Source organism: Ailuropoda melanoleuca, chromosome 3 (genome assembly GCF_002007445.2).
Source record: "Ailuropoda melanoleuca isolate Jingjing chromosome 3, ASM200744v2, whole genome shotgun sequence".
Taxonomy (NCBI): Eukaryota; Metazoa; Chordata; class Mammalia; order Carnivora; family Ursidae; genus Ailuropoda; species Ailuropoda melanoleuca.
Window position 1 is genome coordinate 33,946,466 of NC_048220.1, and position 24,064 is coordinate 33,970,529.

General features: G+C 42.9%; 1 protein-coding gene across 7 annotated transcripts in view; it reads right to left on the reverse strand.

The window, feature by feature from the left end:
* PPP2R2B (protein phosphatase 2 regulatory subunit Bbeta) overlaps positions 1-24,064 on the reverse strand; it is a 453,368-nt gene that overhangs the window by 118,003 nt on the left and 311,301 nt on the right. The window contains exon 1 of one of the 7 annotated variants that reach the window (XM_019805366.2): positions 2,143-2,169. The exons of the other annotated variants lie outside the window; for them this stretch is intronic. Coding sequence (XP_019660925.1) covers positions 2,143-2,164 — 22 coding nt within the window. The 5' untranslated portion in view covers positions 2,165-2,169. Of the gene's footprint in view, positions 1-2,142; positions 2,170-24,064 lie in introns of those variants that run through there. 7 annotated transcript variants of the gene reach the window in all.

Sequence of the window (24,064 nt, forward strand, 5' to 3'; positions counted from 1 at the left end):
GCCTGTGTTAGAGTCACTCTATACTGCTCTATACCACCCTACCTTTCCCTTGAAAGCATCTACCAGAATTCCTCATTATAGATTTGTTTGGGTGTTTACTGTTAGTGTCTGTCTCCCCTATAAGCCTATAAAGTTCACCAGGGCAGGGATCAGAACTGATTTTTTACCGTGCTATTCCTGGCCGGCAGCCCCATCTTTGACACAGAATCGATGTTCAAATGAAGTAAGGTTTTTCTAGAATATTTGTTAATACTTATTACCTCATCACCTGGGTTCATATTCTCTAATATTGTTCTCACATGCATGCACGCACACATACACACACCAGGCACACGTTTGATTTTCAGTCGAATTGGGTGTAGCAGACCTGGACAATCATGACAATTTAAAAATCAAATAAACATCCCTCATTCTCTTTAAGATCTTCATTTGCCTTATTCTCCTAAGCTAATCATATACATGAAAACTCATGCACCGTAAAATGTATACACGCCCTTCTGATTCTTAAATTCTAGCCCTGTCTAAACCAGTCTCCACCCTGTTCAGTTTTCAGGAAGAAAGAGAACAGAACACCAGAGACTGGGTGGGAAGATCTTTCTATGCCAAGAAGTCTGACCTAGTAAACTATTTCAGTCAGACACGCAGTTTGAATTGGATTGCCCGAATGCTGAGAAGGGCTTTCCGGATTAGACAGTTCATTAGTGGCTGAGACGGTTTCTAGGACCTGTCGGTCTTCACTTGGCATGCCTGCCATTAGCAAAGTGACAGAGTGAAGGCTATTTGAATGACAGGTGCCGGTGGGTCACAGGGAATAACGGGTGAAAGAATAGGCTACCCAGAGGCACCAGCCATACCCTTCAGCTCAGGATCCCCGAAGTGCACACAGCTGAAAACGAGGTTTGGTGTCAATGGAAAACTATTTGCTGAGCACTTTCTCTGTGCCTAATCCAGGCCGTGGCTTTGAGAAGCAATTCTGCGAGGTGGCCAACAGCAGTCTCCCAGCTCCAGTGTCAATCCTAGCATCGCTGGGCAGAATTCTTCACTTCTTTCTCCCCTCCATTTACCTAATCTGTACAATGCGGGTGGTATTATACTGAAGCTGAAATGAGTATATTTAGCAAGGCACTTAGCATGCACCCACATAAGCAGTAAGTAAGAGTCAGAGTAATGCTTTACCCAAAAGTAATATAATGAGTGGAGGACAGCCTCACTTTAGATGTCAGAGAGACCCCCATTCAGCTTTGCCATTCATAACAGACGTGCCTTTGGACAAGGAACCTCAATTCTCTGACTCTCAGTTTCATTATGTGTAAAATCAAATGACACTGGTACCGCTGTGGTACAGAGTGTTAGGGGCACTAACTAAGGATGGTAAGGAGCTGAGCACGAGGCTAAGCGCGCCGTAGGCCATCGATAAATAGGATCATCTGTTACTTTTCCACATGGATCACACCTTGGATCCCAGAGAAGCAGAGCAAGGCCCCACACTCTGCATCACAGGACCAGACAGTCCAGAGAACACCAGCCGCGGTGCACGGTCGTATCTGGCCAGCGGGATTGTTTCCTCGGACACCGCAACGTTCATCTACACGAAGAACTCCAATTTGTAGAATGAGATGCTTACATTTAGAAATTATGAACTTGTGTATAAACAATGCAGAGTTTCAGTTTCTTTAGAAATCAACAGGTTGGTCCTACTGGACTGGCATTCCCACACAGCCGTGCCTGGCGTGGGCTGGGGATTGGCTGCCTCCTTTACAAGGGTGCGAGGTCTTGAAGTGACCTCATCTCCCACCACTCCCTACTGTTCCCCAACCTTGAGGCCAACTGTCAGCTCCCCTTTGGCCTCCTAAAGTTGTTCTCTACTGCTTTGCCTTCATTTTTGATGTCACTTGGCTTCTGTAGGCATTTGAGTTAGCAGTCGTTGGTCTTGGGTGTGTGCGGGCACCCTCTGGAAATGGATACCTCCGAGAGGCTATAAAGAAGGAAGCAACCCCTTTCTCTATGGAGCCTGAGGCAAACCAAAGTGTAGAATGAGTCAATTCCGCGGCTTAAAGGCTGGCCTCTCCATGGACCTGAGCATATCCTCGAAGAACAGCCTCCCACCCAAAAGTTGGCCCCATAAATTCACAATTTACTCACCCCGAGTCTTCTCCAGTTCCATTTAGACTGAGGGTAAAAGATATGGGACAAAGGTTAGGGGTGCTATACAATAATGCTTTAGAGCCAAATTTGCTAAAATATATCCTATGGATTGTCAGTCCCTCAAGATTCTGATCTGTGGGTGAAAAAAGTCAAAACACTGTTGGGAAATAGCTCACACTTTATGTCACATCTTGGGGACTCATCTGGGCAAATCAGTAACTCAGAAATCTATACGAAATAAGTTCGTCCACAACTCATTCATTTAACAGATATTTACTGAGCACGTACTACGTGCCAGAAACTCTTCTTGATGCTGGGGATTTAGCGCTGATAAACAAGAACGCTGAACTCAGGTAGCTTATTCTAGCATGGAATAAGGAAGGATGCTTCACTCTGTTTTAACATTTATGACTATACAGCGTTCCTGGGAAATACTGCTATATGCATAGTGCATAGGACTTGCAGAACTTCCAGAGGCCCTTTATGATAAAAGCATGGTGGAGATTTTTTCCCCTATTAATGCATAACAAAGTAATACCACTCCAGAACCCTTCTCATTCAAAGAAATGCACAGTTTATGTCTTGAGAAGTCACTGAACCCACTAAGGCAGACTTACGTGGGAAGAACCACAGGCTCACCTGGCGTCACAGGTGTGGCCAAGGTTTTTTTGAGAACATCACACAAAGGGTTAACGTGACTTTCACCTCCGAAGTGGAGAGTTCTTCTCTGCATCTAATATGACCCAGCTGGAAATGTAGTTGTGTTTCACTGCTTAATCTTCTGCATTGCCCACTGTTGAGGAGATTTAATTAATTTGTGTTTCTAATGAATTTAGGAACTCACAGTGCTGTAGCAGGAAAATTTTCAGACAGCATCTGGCCACCAAATGGATTGATTACCTTGTCTGCAAAAGTCTTTCAAACATCTGGGGCCTGATTTTGTGAAACATCCAGAAGGTCTTTCAGACGTAAGCAACGCCCATGGAGGGGAGAGAGAAGGTACTAGAACTAGGGAGGCTTGCTTTGATTTGTAAATCTGGATTCTGGCACTCCCCCAACATGAAATCGCAATTTGCTGCTCACTGGCACAGTTTCAATGGTGCCAAATAGACTGAGCTGAATCTGTTTTGTTTGACATAATCAGAACCTACCAGGCCCGAGCCCAGGCTGCCACCCTGTGAACCCCTTTGGCACTTCCTTCCATGAGGAGGCTCCCGCTGATCATTAAGATGAAACATTTATAGAAAACATTTAGAGAGAAGCACTCTGCTCTCATTCATTCAACAAACATTATCGGGGGCCCACTGTGTCTGGCACTGAGCCACTGCTCCTCTTCGTTAGCTGCTCTTGGCAACAGCCCTGCAAGGTAGGCAAACGCTGCTCTCCCATTTTCACAGATATGATCAAGTACTATACAAAACTAACAACTACTAACACTAATATATCAACACTCCTAATAGGGGATATATAGCCAGACACACACACACACACACACACACACACACACACTGGACACGACATGAAGCACTTCATATGCACTAGCTCACTTAGCCCTCACTATAAAACCATGAGGTAGATGTCCTTATCATCCCCATTTTATAGATAAGAGTACTGAGGCACGGGGAGCTTATGTGACTAGCCCAAAGTAACTCAGCAGCCTTTGGCAGAGCCCTAGAACACAGGGAGTCTACTTGTGCTCTGAACCACTTCGCATTACTAGGTCTGCAGAACATTTTTGGAAGACCTACTATGTGTCAGACACCGCCCTGGGGGATCTGCTGCATTATATTTTCATCAGTCACACCCTATGTAGTGGGTATTACTGTTTCCAAACAGGGAAGCTGAAGCCCAGAAACATGAACTTATCGAGGTCACAAGGAGAGTAACAGGACTAAGCCTTCACTCAGGTCTGCAGGTCTACAAAGGCCACGTTTGTCCCAGACAAGAGGAAAAGCGGTGGTGTGAACCCCATAGTGTGCTCAAGGCTGTGCAAGGAAGCCTGCTGGGCAAGTCAGAGCAGTCGAGTGGCCTGAGATCAGCACAGCCTAGACCACTCCAGAAAAATGGAGATAAAGAATGTACAAAGCCTAAGAAAGTCGCTTCATCTTGAAGAGGGAGGTGAAAGATGCTGCGAGTCTCATTGCCTGACTGGTTTTTCTGGCTCAACCTCAAAGAGAAATGACGGACAACTTGGTGGGCTGCTTCCAATAAAAGCAACAACGAAAAGGTGTGCCACACTAAGCATGTGAAACATTCCGAATGATAGATACTGACTGTTGCACAATCAGGCAGCCAGGATTACATGCTGGTGTTGAAAAGACCTGGTGTGACGTGGTTCCTGTGACAGAGTAGCATTTACTAGGTCTGGCTACTTCTCTCACCTGAAAAGCCCCTTGTCTGCAACCATTCTCCTCTTGCCCAAGCCCCTACAACAACACGGCCACCAGTCGTCTTTGTTCCTTTGTACCTGCTCCTTCTCTACTTGGACCCATTTCCATCTCAGTCCCCACCTTGGTCTGGCTCACCTCTGTTTGTCCTCAAGCCTCAGGTTGGGCATCTCTTCCTCCGGGAAGCCCTCTGTGACTTCCCTATTCTGAGTTAGGGGCCCATTTGAAGTATAGCCTGTGCTTCCTCCTATTTCAGCACTTGCTACAAGGGAAAGTACATCTTGGTTTGGTGGTCTTCTGAGAGTGTGTGTTGGTTACTACAATAAGTGTAAGGGTATAGTACACAGTAGGTGTCCAACACATACTGAATGGCATGGATGGATGGAGGGATTGTGAACCTTATAACGCCTTCTTGACTGGGCTCCCTCTTTGAAATCTCTCACCTACATGTTCCATGCTACATCCTAGAAGTCATTAATCTGGTTTTTAAACCTCTAACATGTCATTTGCTTTTTTATTACTTGCCTTGAACACTCACATGGAAGTCAGACAAGGATATCTCAGGGATGGGGAGGAGTTCAGTTGAAGAGGGCATGGAGTCCCAAAAGTGTCCTACACCTTGATCTTGGTAATGGTGACATGCGTGTATAGGGATGTAAAAATCTTTGAGCTAAATATGAGTAAACAATGCACTCTAAGTAATTAATACTTTAATATAAGGAAACAGATCCCTTGAAAGCTCACTGTGTTGACAGGATCATATTTGGACCTCTTTGCTCCAGAGTTCAAGGTTCTTCACTCGTGGCCCACTTGTCAAATTCCTTGTTCAAACTCCCTTCACTAAAACACATGCCCTAATCATCACACAGGTCCCCAGACTCTTGTCACTCACTCCCACCTCTATGCTTAAAATCACGTGTCTTACCTAATTGTTCATTTCTCTTCCTTTCTTTTGACCTTTTGGTAGCTCCTTCCATTCTGGAAGGACCAGAACGAATCTCCCTTCATGAACCTCATTAATCTCTCTTTTCTCTGAACCTTTAACTACTTTGTCCAGTTATTCATACATGACATTTTCTGAAGACTGTAAGCAACTTGAAGGAAGAGACTTTATCTTACTTCTAATTTTCATATTTAGTATAGTACCTGGTCCAGTGGTGGATTTTTTTTTTAAAGATTTTATTTATTTATTTAATAGAGATAGAGACAGCCAGCGAGAGAGGGAACGCAAGCAGGGGGAGTGGGAGAGGAAGAAACAGGCTCCCAGCGGAGCAGGGAGCCCGATGCGGGGCTTGATCCCAGGACCCTGGGATCATGCCCTGAGCTGAAGGCAGACACTTAGTGACTGAGCCACCCAGGCGCCCCACCAATAGTGGATTTTAAATATGTACTTGTTATGAATACACTGAGGGCCTATCTATGTGCTCAGAACCTCAGCAGTTATTAGCTCTATAGAACTTAAAAAGACAGGTTGTCTGTGTCCCCTAGGATGAAACCTTAGTGTTGCTGTTAAAACCGTGGACTTAGGATTCACACACGGTTTCAAATCCAGGTTTTGAAATGCACTGGCTCTGTGATCGAGTATACTGAGCTGTTGTCACGAAATCTCTGCTTCTTCATCTGTATAATGGGGACTTTCTCATTAGGGTTGTTGTGAGAATTACATAACAACATAAGGATTTTATTAGTGAACACTTACTGTATTAGTCATTTTTAGACTCAATTCGAACAATCCTACCCAAATAAAAATCCATGCTCTTCACAGTGTCAGGCAATGCATTCAGACCAGTGACTGTCTTACAGGAAACATTGAATACACGGCAGACATTATTAGCGGAGCTATTAAATGGAGATGCATAGTTTCAGGGAGGAAAACCTATGGACTGGAAAAACTGGAGAAGGTAAGAAAAGTGGGTGCATTGTGAGATGCATACATGTGCACATAAACACAGAATGAATTTAATCCCAAAGAAATTCCTTTGGGAAATTCCATCACATCCCATTATCATGGTCCCAAAGGCAAGAGCTGGCCTCTGATCTTAACATATTTAATATCTTTGAAAAAATTCTGAAACCATAACCATCCTGCTATGGTACACAAAGGCAAGTATATGTGGGAGTTATATGCAAAATTGTTGCACTTTACTTCTGGCTCCCGGAATTCTTTAATCATCGTAATTCCTTGTGCTTCTCTGCCAACTTTTGACCTTAGGATAGCTCTTTGATTGCTCAATAGGATCTGACAGCAAGGAAGGGAAAACAGTGAGGAACATGTTCTCGGCGTGCTCTTACACACTCACTGAAAAGACAACAGTTTAATAATTCTAATTCATATATACTTCTACTCATGCAATCAATAATTCATGGCAATTCCTCCACAGCATTTTAGTGACAAGAGAAAGGGCAGGGTATTTCTTCTCTTCCCTTCGCCTTCCTTTCTTCACTTCATCATGCCTGGAGCCTGGAGAGTACAGAATCTCAAGAAAACAGTTTCCATGGTGATTCTTTCCTTTGAGTACCCGACTGTATTTCGCTCTTTCTGGAGTGAATCAATGCTTTTTATTGCTTTCATGCTAAATATATTGAAGATTAGATTTGAGTTCCTCTGCAGTGATACGGTTTTATCAGGAAAATAGAAAGTAAAAACACAGCATGAAGAAACTATATCTTTTGCCACTATACTCTCAGAAAGCAAAAAAAAAAAAAAAAAAAAAAAAAAAAAAAAAAAAAAAAAAAAAAAAAANAAAAGAAAAAAGACATTTCAGGGAGAGAAATAACCAGTCACAGGGAAATGGACGCAGGTGTCTCGAAGCTTGGATACGCATGTGTGCATCTCAATGTTAGAAAGCCTGTCTTGAGAGGAAATGATCTTAATTCCTCCACATGTTGAAGGTGGTATAAGCTGACCACAAAACACTGAGTTATAGGAAATAACCTGATTTTTAATGTACTACCCTCTTCTCAGAACAGAAAATACAAGAGCGTGTAGAGCAAGGAAATCTTCAAACCCGCAATACCTTCCCTACTCTATTCTTTATAGAGGAGAGTCTTGCTTTCTACCAAAGCTAAGTAACTGGCCTTTCTTACTTTTCAAAATGGTTAGGGGACTCTCCTAGGACTCCCAAGGCACTCTGAATTTCCTGCCGGAGAACCCATCCCACTGGTAATTAACAGGTACTGTATGGCTTCCCCACCAGACCCTAAAAGGGCAGGGCCTGTGTCTTCCCCGCTCACTCCCTTGTGCCTAGCACAGCACACAGAGGGAATGAAAATGAGGACAAGGAAACTATGAACGGGTAACTCTGACGCGCTGAGGTCTCTCTTACAAAACTTCAACAGGCTGCTACGTCAGAGGAAGAGGGAATCGTGTATAAATGAGAAACCAATCTCACCTACAGCTACTGGTTTCATTGTTTCTCCTCGATCTTGAGGCAATTGGGAATTAAAGAGAAGAATCGGGGTTGGGGTGCGGTGGTGGGCAAAGAGTAGTACCGCCCAATGAGGCTTCCTTCTCCACCATTAACACACCCACCCAATATGGTTTGGAGTTAAGTCATCCCTAGGCACCAAATAACCAGGAGAAAACTGTGATTTTTGCCAATTTGAGCCAACTAGTAAGCACCCATACCAAACTAGGTGGTGTCCCAGGTACAGCAGGGGACAGAACTGAGCACAAGAATTTTTGTCCCCGGAAAGTTCAGAGTTCAAGAGATATATTTTGGGGGATCCCTTGGAAGGGGGTGTGGCCAAGTACAAACACAGACACCCTTGATTACCGGAAACAGTGCCAACAACTAATATTTACTCATCAGTATGTTAGGTACTCTTTTAAGCACCATATATGCAGGAACTCACCTGATCGTCGCAACACATCTACAACTTGGTAATATTATTTTAATTAACACAGAAAGAAACTGAGGCTGAGGAAAGCTAGGTCACTTGCCTAACATCCTAAAGCCACTCAGTAGTGGAGGCAAGCTTCAAATCCGGACAGTGTGGTCCTTGAGTCAGTGTCTTAACAACTACACGGTTCTGAATCTCAGGCTTCTGGGGTCTCACTTAGGAAAACTATGAAGGGTTTCCCATAGTCCATTGCTGTGTAAATTACCCCAAGTCCATTCTGTTCGTAAACCCTGGGCAATCCACAGGATGCCTAGATGGCTATATAAAATTCTAGATTCCAAAAGGAAAAGCATGTTCGTGGCTAAGGAGCTGTGTGAACAGAGTGACTTACGTGTCCTAACTCTAACATACACTACGGCTCTGGTTCAGAGAGATGTTTCTACAAGGCACTAAGTGCTGAAGGACTGGGAGCTAGGTTTCATCCTAGAGACACACTCCAGTTGTGAGGCCGCTCTGCAAAGGGGCCCTATTGTAACTCATTTTCTAAAGCACCTTTGAGGAAATACAAGATTCACTAACTGTATACTAAATTTCACTCCAGAGAGAACAGTGGCAAGAGTAAGCTCTCAGTGTATTAGCTCAGAGACACTTCCCTTCGTTGCAGAGTGTGGATCCCCTAATCTATGGTCAACACACTCATTAAAGAAAAAAGGGCAGGAAGGAAGTATATGAAGCCTCAAAGTACAAGATTCTTAGGCTTTAAGTTTTGCTTTTTCCTCTTTGAGATAAATTTCTCAGCTTTCTGTAATGGGCGTGTATCATTTTGACTATTACAAAATAAATCACTTAAAAAAAATGCAATGACTCCCAACAAAAGGAAAACAAAGATGGAGGAGCGAGACATTGATTTAATGACTGCTCTCTTAGAGTTCAGAATTAGGAAGGAAAAAAAAAAAGGTTTCACCTCCAGCACTATCTGTCCTGCTGCATGACTCCCATACATGGAATATTTTGAAATGAGACGCTAGTCATTAACAAGAATTATTACTTACTAGACCGTGAAAAGTAGAAGTTTGTTTTCACCAAGGCACAGAATGGGGCTCAGAGGTCATGTTCTTCCCGTGCCCCGTATCTCAGAGTTAACCGATCCCTTAGCACTGCTCTCCCACCCTTCCCAAGCGGACCAAGTCATGCTCCAACATGTGTGTCAGATCAACTTTCATCATTAGAAAGAACAGCCTGAAGAGTCACGGGGAGTCTGATCGGGAAACGTAGGCGGAGAAAGTCTCCGCATTTTCAGAAGAAACTGATGAGGTCTTTGAGGCACTTAGTGGGAAGGGGGAGGGAGAAAGCTCGAGGCGCCTGCAAGGTGTGAGTTTGGAGAGAAAAACACAGATTAGATGTGTCTTCCTGCCGGAGCTACATGTGGCACGCCAGCTGGCTCCTTTTCCAATTGCCTCTTTATTAGTGAATCCAACAATCATATTTTGCTAATCTTCTCATAAATAAAATATCATACATATCACAAAAGCATCCCTGATGGCAGACTACGCTCCAAGTCAGCTAGAGCGGATGAAGGGAAACCAGGGCACTTGCAGGTACACGTAATTATCGCAATTACTGGCATTGTAAATGTCTGCAAAACCGGCGGTAAGGCCGGGGCCTTGACGTTCAGAGCATCCCCAGGAACACAGTCTGCTGCTGGGACTTTGCAGGGTCTTATGGAATCTGTTTAGGGGCCTTCTTTTTATAGTACTTGGCAGAAAAAGAAAATTATTTTGCCAGAGACTTTATACCATACTCTCTCTGTTGCTAAATAATTAGCATCTTAGATAGCAGAGAGAAGGTCAACTTGCATTTCTGAATATTCTCCTCTCCCTCTTCATTTTCCCTGGCCTCCCAGAGAGGATAACTGAGTAATTAAGAGCTCGGGCTTTGAAGTCAGACCGTTCTGGGGTCAAAGCCCAGTTCTGCCACATATTAACTGTAAGATCCCGGGAGTGTCAGTCACTCTTATTCCCAATTTCCTCCTCGGTAAACAGTGAAGAAAATCTTGCCTGTTTTATAGCTTAGTTATGAGGATTCAATGAGATAATGCAAACAAAGGAGCTAGCACCAGGCTTGGCGTCTGACGAGTCTTTAATAAAGGTTAGAAAGACAGGGCGAAGAAATGGGACATAAGGGACAAAGACATGGGGGGGGGAGAGTGAGTACGTTCATTGAGATTTTTTTGTCTTTCCTCCATGAGAAGTTTATCATCTCACAATGGGTTCCAACTCTTCTCTTCATATCGTTGGCCAGAGCTTTCTTTTCTCCCCCAAAGTTAGAACCATAAATATCTCCCACTGATGTGATGATTAAGATAAGGTCCAAGGACTCTTTCCTCATATACTGTTTAAAAACAACCCTTTGTGGAGATTTTTGATGGATTGCAGGGATATTTATGACTCAGGCCTCCTGGCAAAGTCCCTGATGCTGACTCATTCATTACCCGGGGAGGGAAGGAGGCAGCTGAAATCATCATTCATTTATTCTGCTGCTCAGTTATGGTGAAAGGTCAGAGGTAAGCCACTCAGCGCAGGGCTCAGTACGAGAATCAGAATTTCAATAACGTCTCTTGACCATGAGAGAAAAAAGAATTTTAACAAACATACACTCATGAAAAGGTTTGCAAAGTCCTGCTTAACAGAAATGCCACAGCAGCGCTAAGTGACAATATTCTGTGTGATGCCTCAGGCTCTCAGCTCCAAACTCACAAAACTCCCGCTCCTCTGCAGAGGAAGTGAAAACCAAGTGACAGCTGACAGACAGGAGGATGGACAGAAATAGAAAGGAGACAGGATTCGGAATTTCCACAGCGACTCAGGCCTTGAAATGAGGAATGAAGAGCAACCTTGCAGAAATGTAAGGGGAAAGAGAAAAGCTTTCTAAAACAAGAAAAATAAAATTGATGATTATTACCCTGTACAACAACAGCATTCTAACACCACCACCATCACACCATAATAACCAGTAAAGACAACATCAATAAAATTTACTAAATATAAGTTCAGGGGGCACCTGCTTGGCTCAGGTCATGATCCCAGGGTCCTGGGATTGAGCCCCGTGTTGGGCTCCCTGCTTGGGGTGGGGGGGGTCTGCTTCTTCTTCTCTGTCCCCACACTGCCCCCACCACCCCCAGGCTCGTGCTCTCTTGTTCTCTCAAATAAATAAATAATAAAATCTTTAAAAAGAAGAAGTTCAGAAATACGCAAACCAATAAAAGCAGAAGTACTAACAATCAACACTTCTTTGAGTACTTTGCATCAGGGATGGGCTACAGTCTAAATACATCCTTTCATTTCATCCTCAAGCAGTACTACAAGACTGGTTTCACTCCCACACACACGTACAGCTGGGTACCTTGATCGAGGCTTAGAAAGTTACCGAACTTGTTCACGACCACACAGTTAACCTACGAAAATGGTTTCTAAAGTCCATTTTCTGCTACCGTTGCTTCCGCAAAAGCAGACTGAAAGCACTGTCCAGTGCCTATAAATTATTGACATATATATACCATAAAATCATTCTGGAGTATTCCGCATTCCTCTTGGCTCTAAGTATAGGATATGGGAGAAAATGTGGGCCAAATTTGGACTTCCAGGCCACTGTGAACCCTTGACATTGCTTCCTTTACAAATGTGTATCAGTGGGGCTGCTGTTTCATAATCTATAAACTATAGACAAGTAGCAAGTAGTATATTCAGTGCAAGTTACATGGCAACGCAAGATAAAATTTATTGTGTTTCCAAAGCACAGGGCTGGGTGGTACAAACAAATATAATGGCATTTATAGTACTGCTGAAGTTTACTTGAGGTCAACAAATATTTTTGCAAGATATGAAACTGGAGGGGGGACAGCTGTCTAGATTCAATGCAGCAGATGCTCCCAACAGAGCCACCTTTGCCCCATATTTTAAATAAAGGAATAACTTCTCTAGAGCCCATCCATCAACATTTGGTTTTCAGCAAGAAACATATGGTCTAATAAAGTATACATACCACGGCTTAAGACCAGAGAGACAAGATGATAGGATACTGAGTCCTTGAATGAAGGCTGTTCTTTCTAAGCGTGGGCTAGAGCTTTAGAGCAAACCTCTGTTGGGCAAGCCTGGAGCTGGCATCTAAGCTGAGAAGGGCAGGCATAGATCTGGGGCAGGGAAAATAAAGCAGGAACATACACACACGCACGCACACATGCATGCACGCACCCACACAAACACCACTGTTCTCATACCAGTACAAGCTGTAATTACTATCATGGCTGAATTCTGCTTACCAGGGCCCCACCTCAAGGTCTTTGCAACATACTGGTTGGAGAGTACCGATCTTCTGTATTGGATTTGGCTTGAATCATGACAACAAATACTAGTAACAGTAGTGGTGCTGGTGGGACTAGCAGTAAAAGCAGTACGAGCAGGAGTAACAATGGCTAATGTACATGAGCATTTCTAGGCACTGTTTGAAGTGCTTTATACATAGTACCTCATACTGCTGCTGGGAAGGTAAATGAGTTAGGTACTATTATTATCCCCCTTTTAACAGATGGAGAAATGTATTAATTGCTCTGAGTGTAGCATGTCACCTGCTCCTCCAAATTTCCTATGTTGGTACTCCACTAGCCCCATTTTACCGATGAAGAAACTGAGGCACAGGACGGTCACATGCTCAGAGTCCCACAGCTAATAGGGGAAAGAGCTGGAATTCACCCCTGGTTTGCTTGGTTTCAAAGCTCATGTACTTACCTGTCCGGGTCAGTATTCCCTCTGATCCCGTGACCATATCCTACCCTGCCCTCCCAGCCTCCAATCCTTCCTTCTCCCACTGCTTGTTCTGATGAGACTGAGACACAATGTGTCTTCTTGCTCACTGATAAAAATCAATGCCTACCTCAAAGGGGTGATGTGACAACTGAAATCCTACAACATATGGAAAGTACCATATTGCACAGTAACTCCCAGATAAAGACCCGATACTGATTATCGGAATCAGATCATGGCTGAGGGGAAGTAAGAGGGCCAAGGGTTCACATGTGAGAGGGGAACTGAACCAGATGAGAGGCAAGGGAAAGAGGGAGCAGCTTAGGATCTCATTGCTGGGAACCTCATCTTTTTAATTGTATAAATCACTTGACTCTGAAGGCACCACACCCCAAAGCCTCCGAGTGTGCCGTTGATAATAAATTGGGTAGCACAATAAATAGTAAGGGAGACCAGGCTGCCAAATGAAGAAGGATTTAGATCATTTAAATCCCAGACTATGGGTTGTCAAAGCCAGTTTAATACTGGTAAGTGTGGGATAATAACTCATAGCAAACACTCCTCCCATCCCCAACCCCCCAGCCACAGCCCTTCCAACTACTTCTCTCACCCCTTGCAAACAGAAAGAGCACCCCAAGGGGATTTGCAGAATGAAAAGGGATGGTATATACTGACCAGAAATGAGCCCAAGTTATTACATAATAATCCCAGATGCTTCAGCTTGGGCTTAGAGCAAATACGAACAGCTAATAGAAAGCTGCAAGGTTCGATTGGCTGCAAAAGAGATTCTAAGTCAGAGCAGGTTTTATACTATTAAATTGGATGGGGAAAAGGAGTCTCATGGTTGGATATAGTGGAGAGATGGAAAGGATTAGGGAAACACAGAGCCGTGAGCATGGCTGGCTGCTAAGGAGTGGCCTCAGGGCCGAGTGAGCTTGGAGGGCATTAACGTCAAAGCACAAGACAATTTAGTCAACCCTGGCTGTCCTTACAGGACTCAGACCTCCATTCAGAGGCACTGCCTGGAGGGCGACACAAGTAGGATCCTACTTGGTAACACCGGAATCCTAGCAAATGGAATAGTCATTGCATGATGTGATGATGATGAGTTATTTAATTACTTCAACAAATATTTATTGAACACCAACTATATGGCAGGCATCGTTCCGGAGCTGAAGATACATCATTATGCAAAACACACGTGACAGCAACAATACCAGCAACTGAGCATTTATACCATGCCACGTGCTTCCTATGCATTAGAGCCTTCAAGCCTCATGACAATCTAGTGATTCAGTTACTGTCACGAATTGAACTCCTATGTTGAAGCCCTAACCCACAATTGGATGGCATTTGGAAGTGGGGCCTTTTGGAGCTGGTCAAGTTTAGATGAGGTCACGAGGATGGGTCCCTCATGATGGGATTAGTGCCCTCACAGGAAGAGATCCAGATACTGGCACAGAATAGAGAGCCCAGAAATAAACCCACACTTATATGTTCAATTAATCTACAATAAAGGAGACAAGAATATACAAAGAGGAAAATATAGTCTCTTCCATAAATGGTGTTGAGAAAACTGGACAGCCACATGCAAAAGAATGAAACTGGACCACTTTCTTTCACCACACACAAAAATAAACGCAAAATGGGTGAAGACCTAAATGTGAGACCTGAGCCCATAAAAATCCTAGNGTTGAAAAGGAAAAACAAAGCTGGGGGCATCACAATGCCGGATTTCGAGCTGTACTACAAAGCTGTGATCACAAAGACAGCATGGTACTGGCACAAAAACAGACACATCGACCAATGGAACAGAATAGAGAACCCAGAAATGGACCCTCGGCTCTTTGGGCAACTAATCTTTGATAAAGCAGGAAAAAACATCCGGTGGAAAAAAGACAGTCTCTTCAATAAATGGTGCTGGGAAAATTGGACAGCTACATGCAAAAGAATGAAACTTGACCACTCTCTCACACCATACACAAAAATAAACTCCAAATGGATGAAAGACCTCAATGTGAGACAGGAATCCATCAAAATTCTAGAGGAGAACATAGGCAACAACTTCTATGACATCGGCCAGAGCAACCTTTTTCACGACACATCTCCAAAGGCAAGAGAAATAAAAGATAAAATGAACTTATGGGACTTTATCAGGATAAAGAGCTTCTGCACAGCCAAGGAAACAGTCAAAAAAACTAAGAGACAGCCCACGGAATGGGAGAATATATTTGCAAAGGACACCACAGATAAAGGACTGGTATCCAAGATCTACAAAGAACTTCTCAAACTCAATACACGAGAAACAAATAAACAAATCATAAAATGGGCAGAAGATATGAACAGACACTTTTCCAATGAAGACATACAAATGGCTAACAGACACATGAAAAAATGTTCAAAATCATTAGCCATCAGGGAAATTCAAATCAAAACCACACTGAGATACCACCTTACGCCAGTTAGAATGGCAAAGATAGACAAGGCAAGAAACAACAATTGTTGGAGAGGATGTGGAGAAAGGGGATCCCTCCTACATTGTTGGTGGGAATGCAAGTTGGTACAGCCACTCTGGAAAACAGTGTGGAGGTCCCTTAAAAAGTTAAAAATTGAACTACCCTATGACCCAGCCATTGCACTACTGGGTGTTTACCCCAAAGATACAGACGTAGTAAAGAGAAGGGCCATATGCACCCCAATGTTCATAGCTGCATTGTCCACAATAGCCAAATCATGGAAGGAGCCGAGATGCCCTTCAACAGATGACTGGATTAAGAAGCTGTGGTCCATATATACAATGGAATATTACTCAGCTATCAGAAAGAACGAATTCTCAACATTTGCTGCAACATGGACGGCACTGGAGGAGATAATGCTAAGTGAAATAAGTCAAGCAGAGAAAGACAATTATCATATGATTTCTCTCATCTATGGAACATAAGAACTAGGAGGATCGGTAGGGGAAGAAAGGGATAAAGAAAAGGGGGGTAATCAGAGGGGGGAATGAAACATGAGAGACTATGGACTGTGAGAGGCAAACTGAGGACTTCAGAGGGGAGGGGGTGGGGGAAGGGGATAGCCTGGTGATGGGTAGTAGGGAGGGCACGTATTGCATGGTGCACTGGGTGTTATACGCAACTAATGAAAGCATCAAACTTTACATCGGAATCTGGGGATGTACTGTATGGTGATTAACACAATATAATAAAATAAAAATTAAAAAAAAATTAACTATTGGGGCTATATCAACATAAAAAAAAACTTTTGTATAGGGAAAAAAACCACCAATAAAAATGAAAAGACAACCTAACAAATGGGACAAGATGTTTGCAAATGATAGATCTGATAAAGGGATAATATCCAAAATATATGAAGAACTTATACAACTCCACACCAAAAAAACCAAACAATCTAATTTTAAAAAATGGGCAGAGGACCTGAATAGACATTCTTCCAAAGACATATAGATGTCAAACAGACACACGAAAAGATGCTCAATTATCACTAATCATCAGGGAAATACAAATCAAAATCACAATGAGATATCACCACCTATTTGTCAGAACTGCTAGTATCAAAAAGACAAGAAATAACAAGTGTTGGTGAGAATACGGAGAGAAAGGAAGCCTCGTACACTGTTGGTGGGAATGCAAACTGGTAGAGCTACTGTGGAAAACAGTGTGGAGGGTCCTCAAAAAATTAAAAATAGGAATATCATACACTCTAATAATTCTGCTACTGAGCATTTAGACAAAGAAAATGAAAACACTATTTTGAAAAGATACACACACCCCTCTGATGATTGCAGTGCTATTTACAATAGCCAACATATTGAAGCAACCCAAGTAATCCACTGATGGATGGATGAAGATGTGGTGTGTGTACACACACGTACACACACACACACACACACACACACACACACAATGAGATATTATTACTCACCCACAAAAAAGAATGAAATCTTGCCATTTGTAACAATGTGGATGGACCCAGAAGGTATTATGCTAAGTGAAATAAGTCACACAGAGAAAGACAAATACTGTATCATTTCACTAACATGAGGAATCTAAAAAACAAATCAACAAAAACCAAAAAAGCAGAAACAGACCCATAATTACAGAGAACAAACTGGTAGCTGCTGGCTGGGGTGTGAGGGTGCAGGGATGAGCAAAAGGGAGGAAAGGGAGGGGCAGGTGCAGGCTTCCAGTTAAGGAATGAATACATCACGGGGATGAAAGGTACAGCATGGGAAATATAGTCAGTGGGACGATAACGGAGTTGTATGGTGACAGACAGTAGCTACACTTGTGGTGAGCACAGCATAATGTTGAGAGCTGTCAAATCACTGTTATACACCTGAAACTAATGTAACATTGTATGTCAACCATACCTCAGTTAAAAAAAAAAAAGGAAAAATAAAGTAAAATGACCTTAAAAAAAGCGACACCAAAGACCTTGCTTTCTCCCTACCACAGAAGGATACAGAGAGAAGGTAACCATCTGCAAGCCAAGAAGAGAGTCCTCGCTGGGGAGGTGAATCAGCCAGCACCTCGGCCTTGGACTTCTCAGCCTTCAGACTGTGAGAAATAAATTCTTGTTTCTTAAGCCACCCAGTCTATGGTATTTTGTTATGGCAGCCTGAGCAGACTTATACAGTTACTATTGTCATCACCAATTTATAAATGAGGACACTGAGGCTCAGAGAGATTAAGTAACCTGCCCAAGATCATGCAGGGAGAATCATCCTGACCTCCAAACCTCATCTGTCTACAGCTCGCTGCTTTTACACTGCTTCCAAATGATGAAGTCAGTTCTAGCAGCCGCTGTGAGAACCAAAGACATCTCTGCCAGCTTTCCCCCCACCCAAGCACCGTCCCCTTTCCTACAAGTATAGGTGGGGACATTTCACAAGTGGTCTATGAGCTACGATGGGTTAGAATGTCGTGGCTCTGGCGCGGTCTGGTAACTACTATCGAGAGCACCGCGAGGAGATGAAGTCACGACTGCAGCTTTGTGTTCTCATCCCTGCTCCATCACAACCCCACAGGACACACCTCTGGGTCACTTTTGGCATCCCTAATTGGCTCTTTTTTAAAAAAATCAGTAACTTATTTATTCTCAAGCCCAGTACTGCCCAACAGAAGTCATGTGAGCTGCATACATAAATTTTCTAGCAGCAACATTCAAAAGAAGAATTTAACATTTTATTTAACCAAATTTAGTGAAAATATTATGATTTCCAAATGTAATAAGTGGAAAAAGTATTAATGAGCTGTCTTTTTTCACACTAAATCATTAAAACCTGGTATGTATTTTATCCTTAAAGCCTATCTCAGTTTGGATTAGGCACATTTCAAGGACTCAGTGGGTGGTAGGGCTGACATCCTAGCCAGTGAGCTCCAGCTGCATTCTGAATGTTCATTGTCTTGTCCTGACTATATTATGTTATACTGTTGTTCAACATTATAAGAACTGTGCTTTCTAGTGGCGTTTATTGAGTATCTAGTACATGCCAAGAATGTACTAAGCATTTTCATACACATCACACATAGTCCTTCCAGTACCTCTCCTAGAAAATATTGTTAGCCTCATCTTACAGCAGGAAAAAACCAAAGAAAGTGAGTGAAGCCTCCAAGATTATAGGAAATATTTAAGGCTATCTCTTCAACATTTAGCACACTGCCTTTTCTAGAACATGACTCAACAGTATCGATGGAATGAATGGAACTTTACTTACCAAACCTGCAGAAGAGCTGGGATTTGAATAAGGTACGCCTGATTTTTTAAAAAGATTTTATTTATTTATTTGAGAGAGAGGGAGTGAAAAGCAGACTCTCCACTGAACAGGGAGCCCGACACAGGGCTCAATCCCAGGACCCCAGGATCATGCCCTGAGCCGAAGGCTGATGCTTAATCTATTGAGCCACCCAGGGGCCCAGGGACATCTGATTTTGAAGCTGGTAGGGCTTTCATTGATGTCACCTTAATTCTTGTGGGCCTGTCATAGCCCCTAATGTGACATACAGTGATTCCCCAATGCTTGTTAAATATACAAGCCTTTCATTCCTGTTAAATAATTTGTAGATGTGAAACTCTTCATCCAGGTGCTATAACTATTGATGTCTCCCCCTCCTTTGATGGTATTTGATTTAACAAATAGTTGTTGGATACCTACTCAGAAGAGTGGATTACGCTCAACCTCACACATGCAAAGTCATCAACGCGTGTCGTTCCCCCCCCCCGCCCCCGGTCTGGTTTGGAAATCATGCTACGGGAATGTTTAATACAGTGAAGTGCTATTAAGAACCTGAGATTCTCAGAAAGACCGAGCTGGAAGTGACTATAAATACCATTTTATAATCTGTACTACATAATTTGGGAGTAAGTTATATACTATCCAAATTCCCCACAGGGAGCTCTTGTGCTCCCCACGAGAGGTTCTTGAAGGAAGGAACTCATAAATTGTTACTCCCCGAAGTATTTCACAGAGTGCTAAGTAAATGGTGGGTGACCATCTCTTAATTCCTGCCTGTGTGTACCAAGTAACCAAGAGTCAGATTCCTCACGGACAAAGTGGCTTGGTCAGACACTGTTGAAGTTCTAATTACAGGCAGCATTTCCTAGCGAATAAAGAGACAGGAGGCTCTCCATTCTGACTTATATTTGAAAGCCTTATAACTAATTCTGTTGAGGGCCTTTTATTAAACTAATTAGTAAATTAATTCATTCAAAAATTTATTAACTATGCATTAGCCAGTATCACTAGAACTATGAACATGCTAGTCCCTGCCCTTGAGGATATCACGTCTGGTGAGGAATACAGACAGGTAAGGAGGTAAACGTAGTCTAGTACGTTAGAAACTAAAATAAGGGTAAGTACAGACTACTATGGTAACAGGTAGGAGAAGCATCTAGCTTGAACTTGAGGGTATCAGGGGAAGCTCCCTGGAGGAAGCACCCAAAGTCTAGTGGTAAAGGACAAATCAGAGTGAGCCTGACCACGGGCATCTGGGTGGCTCAGTTGGTTAAGGGTCTGCCTTCGGCTCAGGTCATGATCTCAGGGTCTTGGAATTGAGCCCCATGTCGGGCTCCCTGCTCATTGGGGAATCTGCTTCTCCCTCTCTTTCTCTCCCCTTCCCTCACTCTTGCTCTCTCTCAAACAAATAAATGAATAAAAGCTTAAAAAAAAAGTCAGCCTGACCAAAGGGCAAAGCATGGGGAAGGAAAGTATACCAGGCAGAGGGGACAGCTCATAAGACCCACAGAGCAGGGCCCATTTGGGGACAAAAAGAGACTTTAATGTGAAAGGAGCATGAATTGCCAGGGCAGGGCAAAACAAAGAGGTGTGTCCAGATGATACTGGAGAAGTAAGCTTGAGGTTGGTGAGGAAGATCTTCATGGACGACAGCAAGAAGAGAGACATCAGGGTTTAAGAAGTGAGAATTACACTTTAAGAGCATTATACTGCTTGCCTTGTTTCATTATCACATTCTGTGGCCACTGTTTGTCTATGTACCTTTACCATTATACTGATAGCCTTAAGACAAGGCTCCTATTTCTCTTTTTATCTCCAGTGCCCCAATACAGTATCTACTGGATAACTGATGCTCAGTACTTATTTTCATGAATGATGTCTGTAGGAATCCTTGGTAGATTGGAGGGGACTCAGTCTGTGGAGGATGTATTACCAAGGGAGTCCTTAACTTAGATTCCTTGCACCTCCTGAAATTACATGCAAAAATTTGGGTTTAGATACGTACAAGTTTTCAGGAGTGAGGGATCATCACTTTCTGAGATTCTCTGAGGGATAAGACCTCACAATGATAATGAAGCACCGAATAAATGGAGAACCTTGGTTTTAGAGACTGCTTTGGGTAGGGAAGACCTCTCAGAGGCCAACAGCTCAAGGACAGTTCACACCAAAGGCAGCAAAGTGAAGGGCAGATGCAGATTTCCAAATGAAGAAGATGGAGAAGAGCTAAAAGAGGCCAGTTCATCAAAAACTAATGATGTATTATATGTTGGCTAGCTGAACATAATAATAAACAAAACAAAACAAAAAAGACCAGTTCTGTGGTGGGAAGATGATGTGTTCAGCAAAAGCGAAAAGAATCTTGGAGATGGTACAGAAATTTCTCTCATGTCTTCTGAGTTAACAATCAATAGCTACCCAGTCCTTAAATAAAACTGTTCTAAGTAGAGCTATAAGGAGCTGTGAAGTTATCGCTGGAACAGCCCACTGTAAATGAAGCCCTTACAGGCCCAGAACCCAAGGAAGACAAGGTACTGGTTGTTATTATTGGAAGAGAAAGATCTTGTGGAAGCCACCTCCCTCCCTTTCTCTTCCATGATATTGGGTGTGCAAACTTAAAACAGTATTTTTTTTTTCTTTTTTAAAGATTTTATTCATTTATTTGACAGAGATAGAGACAGCCAGCGAGAGAGGGAACACAAGTAGGGGGAGTGGGAGAGGAAGAAGCAGGCCCACATCAGAGGAGCCTGATGTGGGGCTCGATCCCACAACGCCGGGATCACGCCCCGAGCCGAAGGCAGACGCTCAACCGCTGTGCCACCCAGGCGCCCCTAAAACAGTATTTTTAAACGACAGAAATTACACACACACACACACACAATTTCTTGCCGGATATTCATTAAAATTTTATAATTCTGTCTCAATGGCAGAAAATTGATGTTTTTTTCTTACATCATCTAACATTTTGAAAAATAATTAGCATGTTTTGCTTTTATAGGCATCACACCTGGGGAAGAATTCCATTTTGAAGGAAGAATGGTAGGATAAAAAAAAATGCAAAAAAAAAAAAAAAAAAAAAAAAAAAAAAAAAGACAATGATGGTGATGCTGGCCACAAAGACAACACGGTACTCATTGTTTCATAGGCCTTGAAGATCATAATCACCAAAGATACACATTAAAAATGCAGATTCCTGGGTCCAGCTCTGGTTCTACTGAATCACACTCTTTAAGGAATCAAAGTGCAAATCTGCAACTTACAAACTCCCCAGGTAGCTCTTATGCTCACCACCGAGATTTTGAAAATACCTACTCAATAATGGTGAGGCACTCTCAGTAAAGAAGGTTCGAAAATAGCAAGCAACCTTTCTTCTCTATGTATGTATGTGCCGTAGACGCTATGAGGGCATGGGGCAGAGGTGAGCATAATACATCCTCTTAACTTTGTGTTTAGTGATTTAGCAAAACTGACTTTTTCCCCCACCTTCCAAAACATTTTTATATACATTTTTTAAAAAATATGCTTAAAATCTGAAGTTGGAGTTAACAGTGGTAGGGGAAGGGAGCCAGTATAAATTATGAGCTGACAATGTTCTATATCCATACAAATCCCACCTTTTCTGAGAAAAGAGGATGAAACCACTAACGGCCTCCTTGTAGACAGCTACTTCCTTACACACCTGGGAACTTTTCGCCCTCTTACCCATCTAGACGCCAGGGGAATCACTAACTAGGGGTATTATAACAACCCAAGGGGCTGTCTCTCTCAGGTGGTGGTGAGCAATCCCCAGAGCTCTGAAGATCATGTCAGATCAGGAAGGGCTGAGTTTTCTACAGCTGCCAGTCCTGCCTGTGCTGGAAAATTACCTTCCAATAACAAGACTACAATTTTAGGTCACCCAACTTTTAATTTATTCTAAAATGTTCTATTTGATAGACCCTTGTATGTCATCCTAAATTCTTTTGAAACAGAGTGGAGTAAAAATATTCTAGCTCAACGATCCTGTTCTGACAGATCAATATCAGCCTAGTTTCCAAATATAAACAGGTGGACTGAATGCTCGTTCTATGCTTCTAGGTAAGAAACTGTATTTTTTGTGGAGGGAGACTCGTCTGGGTTTGCACATCACTGGTGATTCTTCATGGAGGTAATGGGATTTCCTTAATCGAGCCCATTAGACTATCTTCTTGTAATTATCTCAGGGGCCAATCTGTCTATGTAATGGGCTCTGGAGGAATCAAACCTTCAGGTTCTTACAAAGGAAAATGTTGTGTACATGTCAGAAGAAAACCGTTTTGAAGAATTACTGGCTAACCATCTCAACGACAGCCGGGGGGACTTTGCTATGATACTGCAGGAAATTGCTGGATTTGGGACTTTATTGCTCCAAAGGGGATTTCTTTTTTCATGGGCGTTTTAATAAATCTAAAATGTGCATGACGCCAGTGGCACGGGGGACTCCACACCATCTGGTGAGGGTTCGGCAGGCTGCTGCCTGCTCAGTGTGGGAGGATACCAGAATCTGAAGGTTGGAGAGACTGCCGAAACTCTGGATGGCTTTGGGTGTAACTAATGATGAGCTCTGCTGCCTTGGTGGATGGGCCGACCAATTGTCTTGGTTCTTTTATCAGGGCCACCATGTCCTGACATGGCGGACACAATTTTTCAGCCAGTGCTACCAGAAGGTATTCATACTATGTGGTGATATTCCAATTTCCTCATTCTCTTTTTTCGCAAATTTTAGTGTGTAGCATAGAGACAGCAGACCCGTAGTTTAGAGGAGATCATGAAAAGCTAAGAATCAAAAGACGATTAACACATAGTAATAGTAATTGTTACACATTGATTTGACCCCCTGGAAATCTGTATGTTCAAGTCTTGACCCCCACAATGTGATTTTATTTGAAAACAGGATCACTGTAGATATAATTAGTTAAGATGAGACCTTTAGGGTGGGCCCTAATCCAATATAACTGATATCCTTATAAAAAGGTGAAATTGGGACAGAGAGAGACTCACACATGGGGAGAACGCCATGTGAATACAGAGGTAGCCACTGGGATGATGCGTCTATAAGCCAAGGAACGCCAAAGATTGACAGTCACCAGAAGCTAGCAAACAGGCATGCAGCAGTC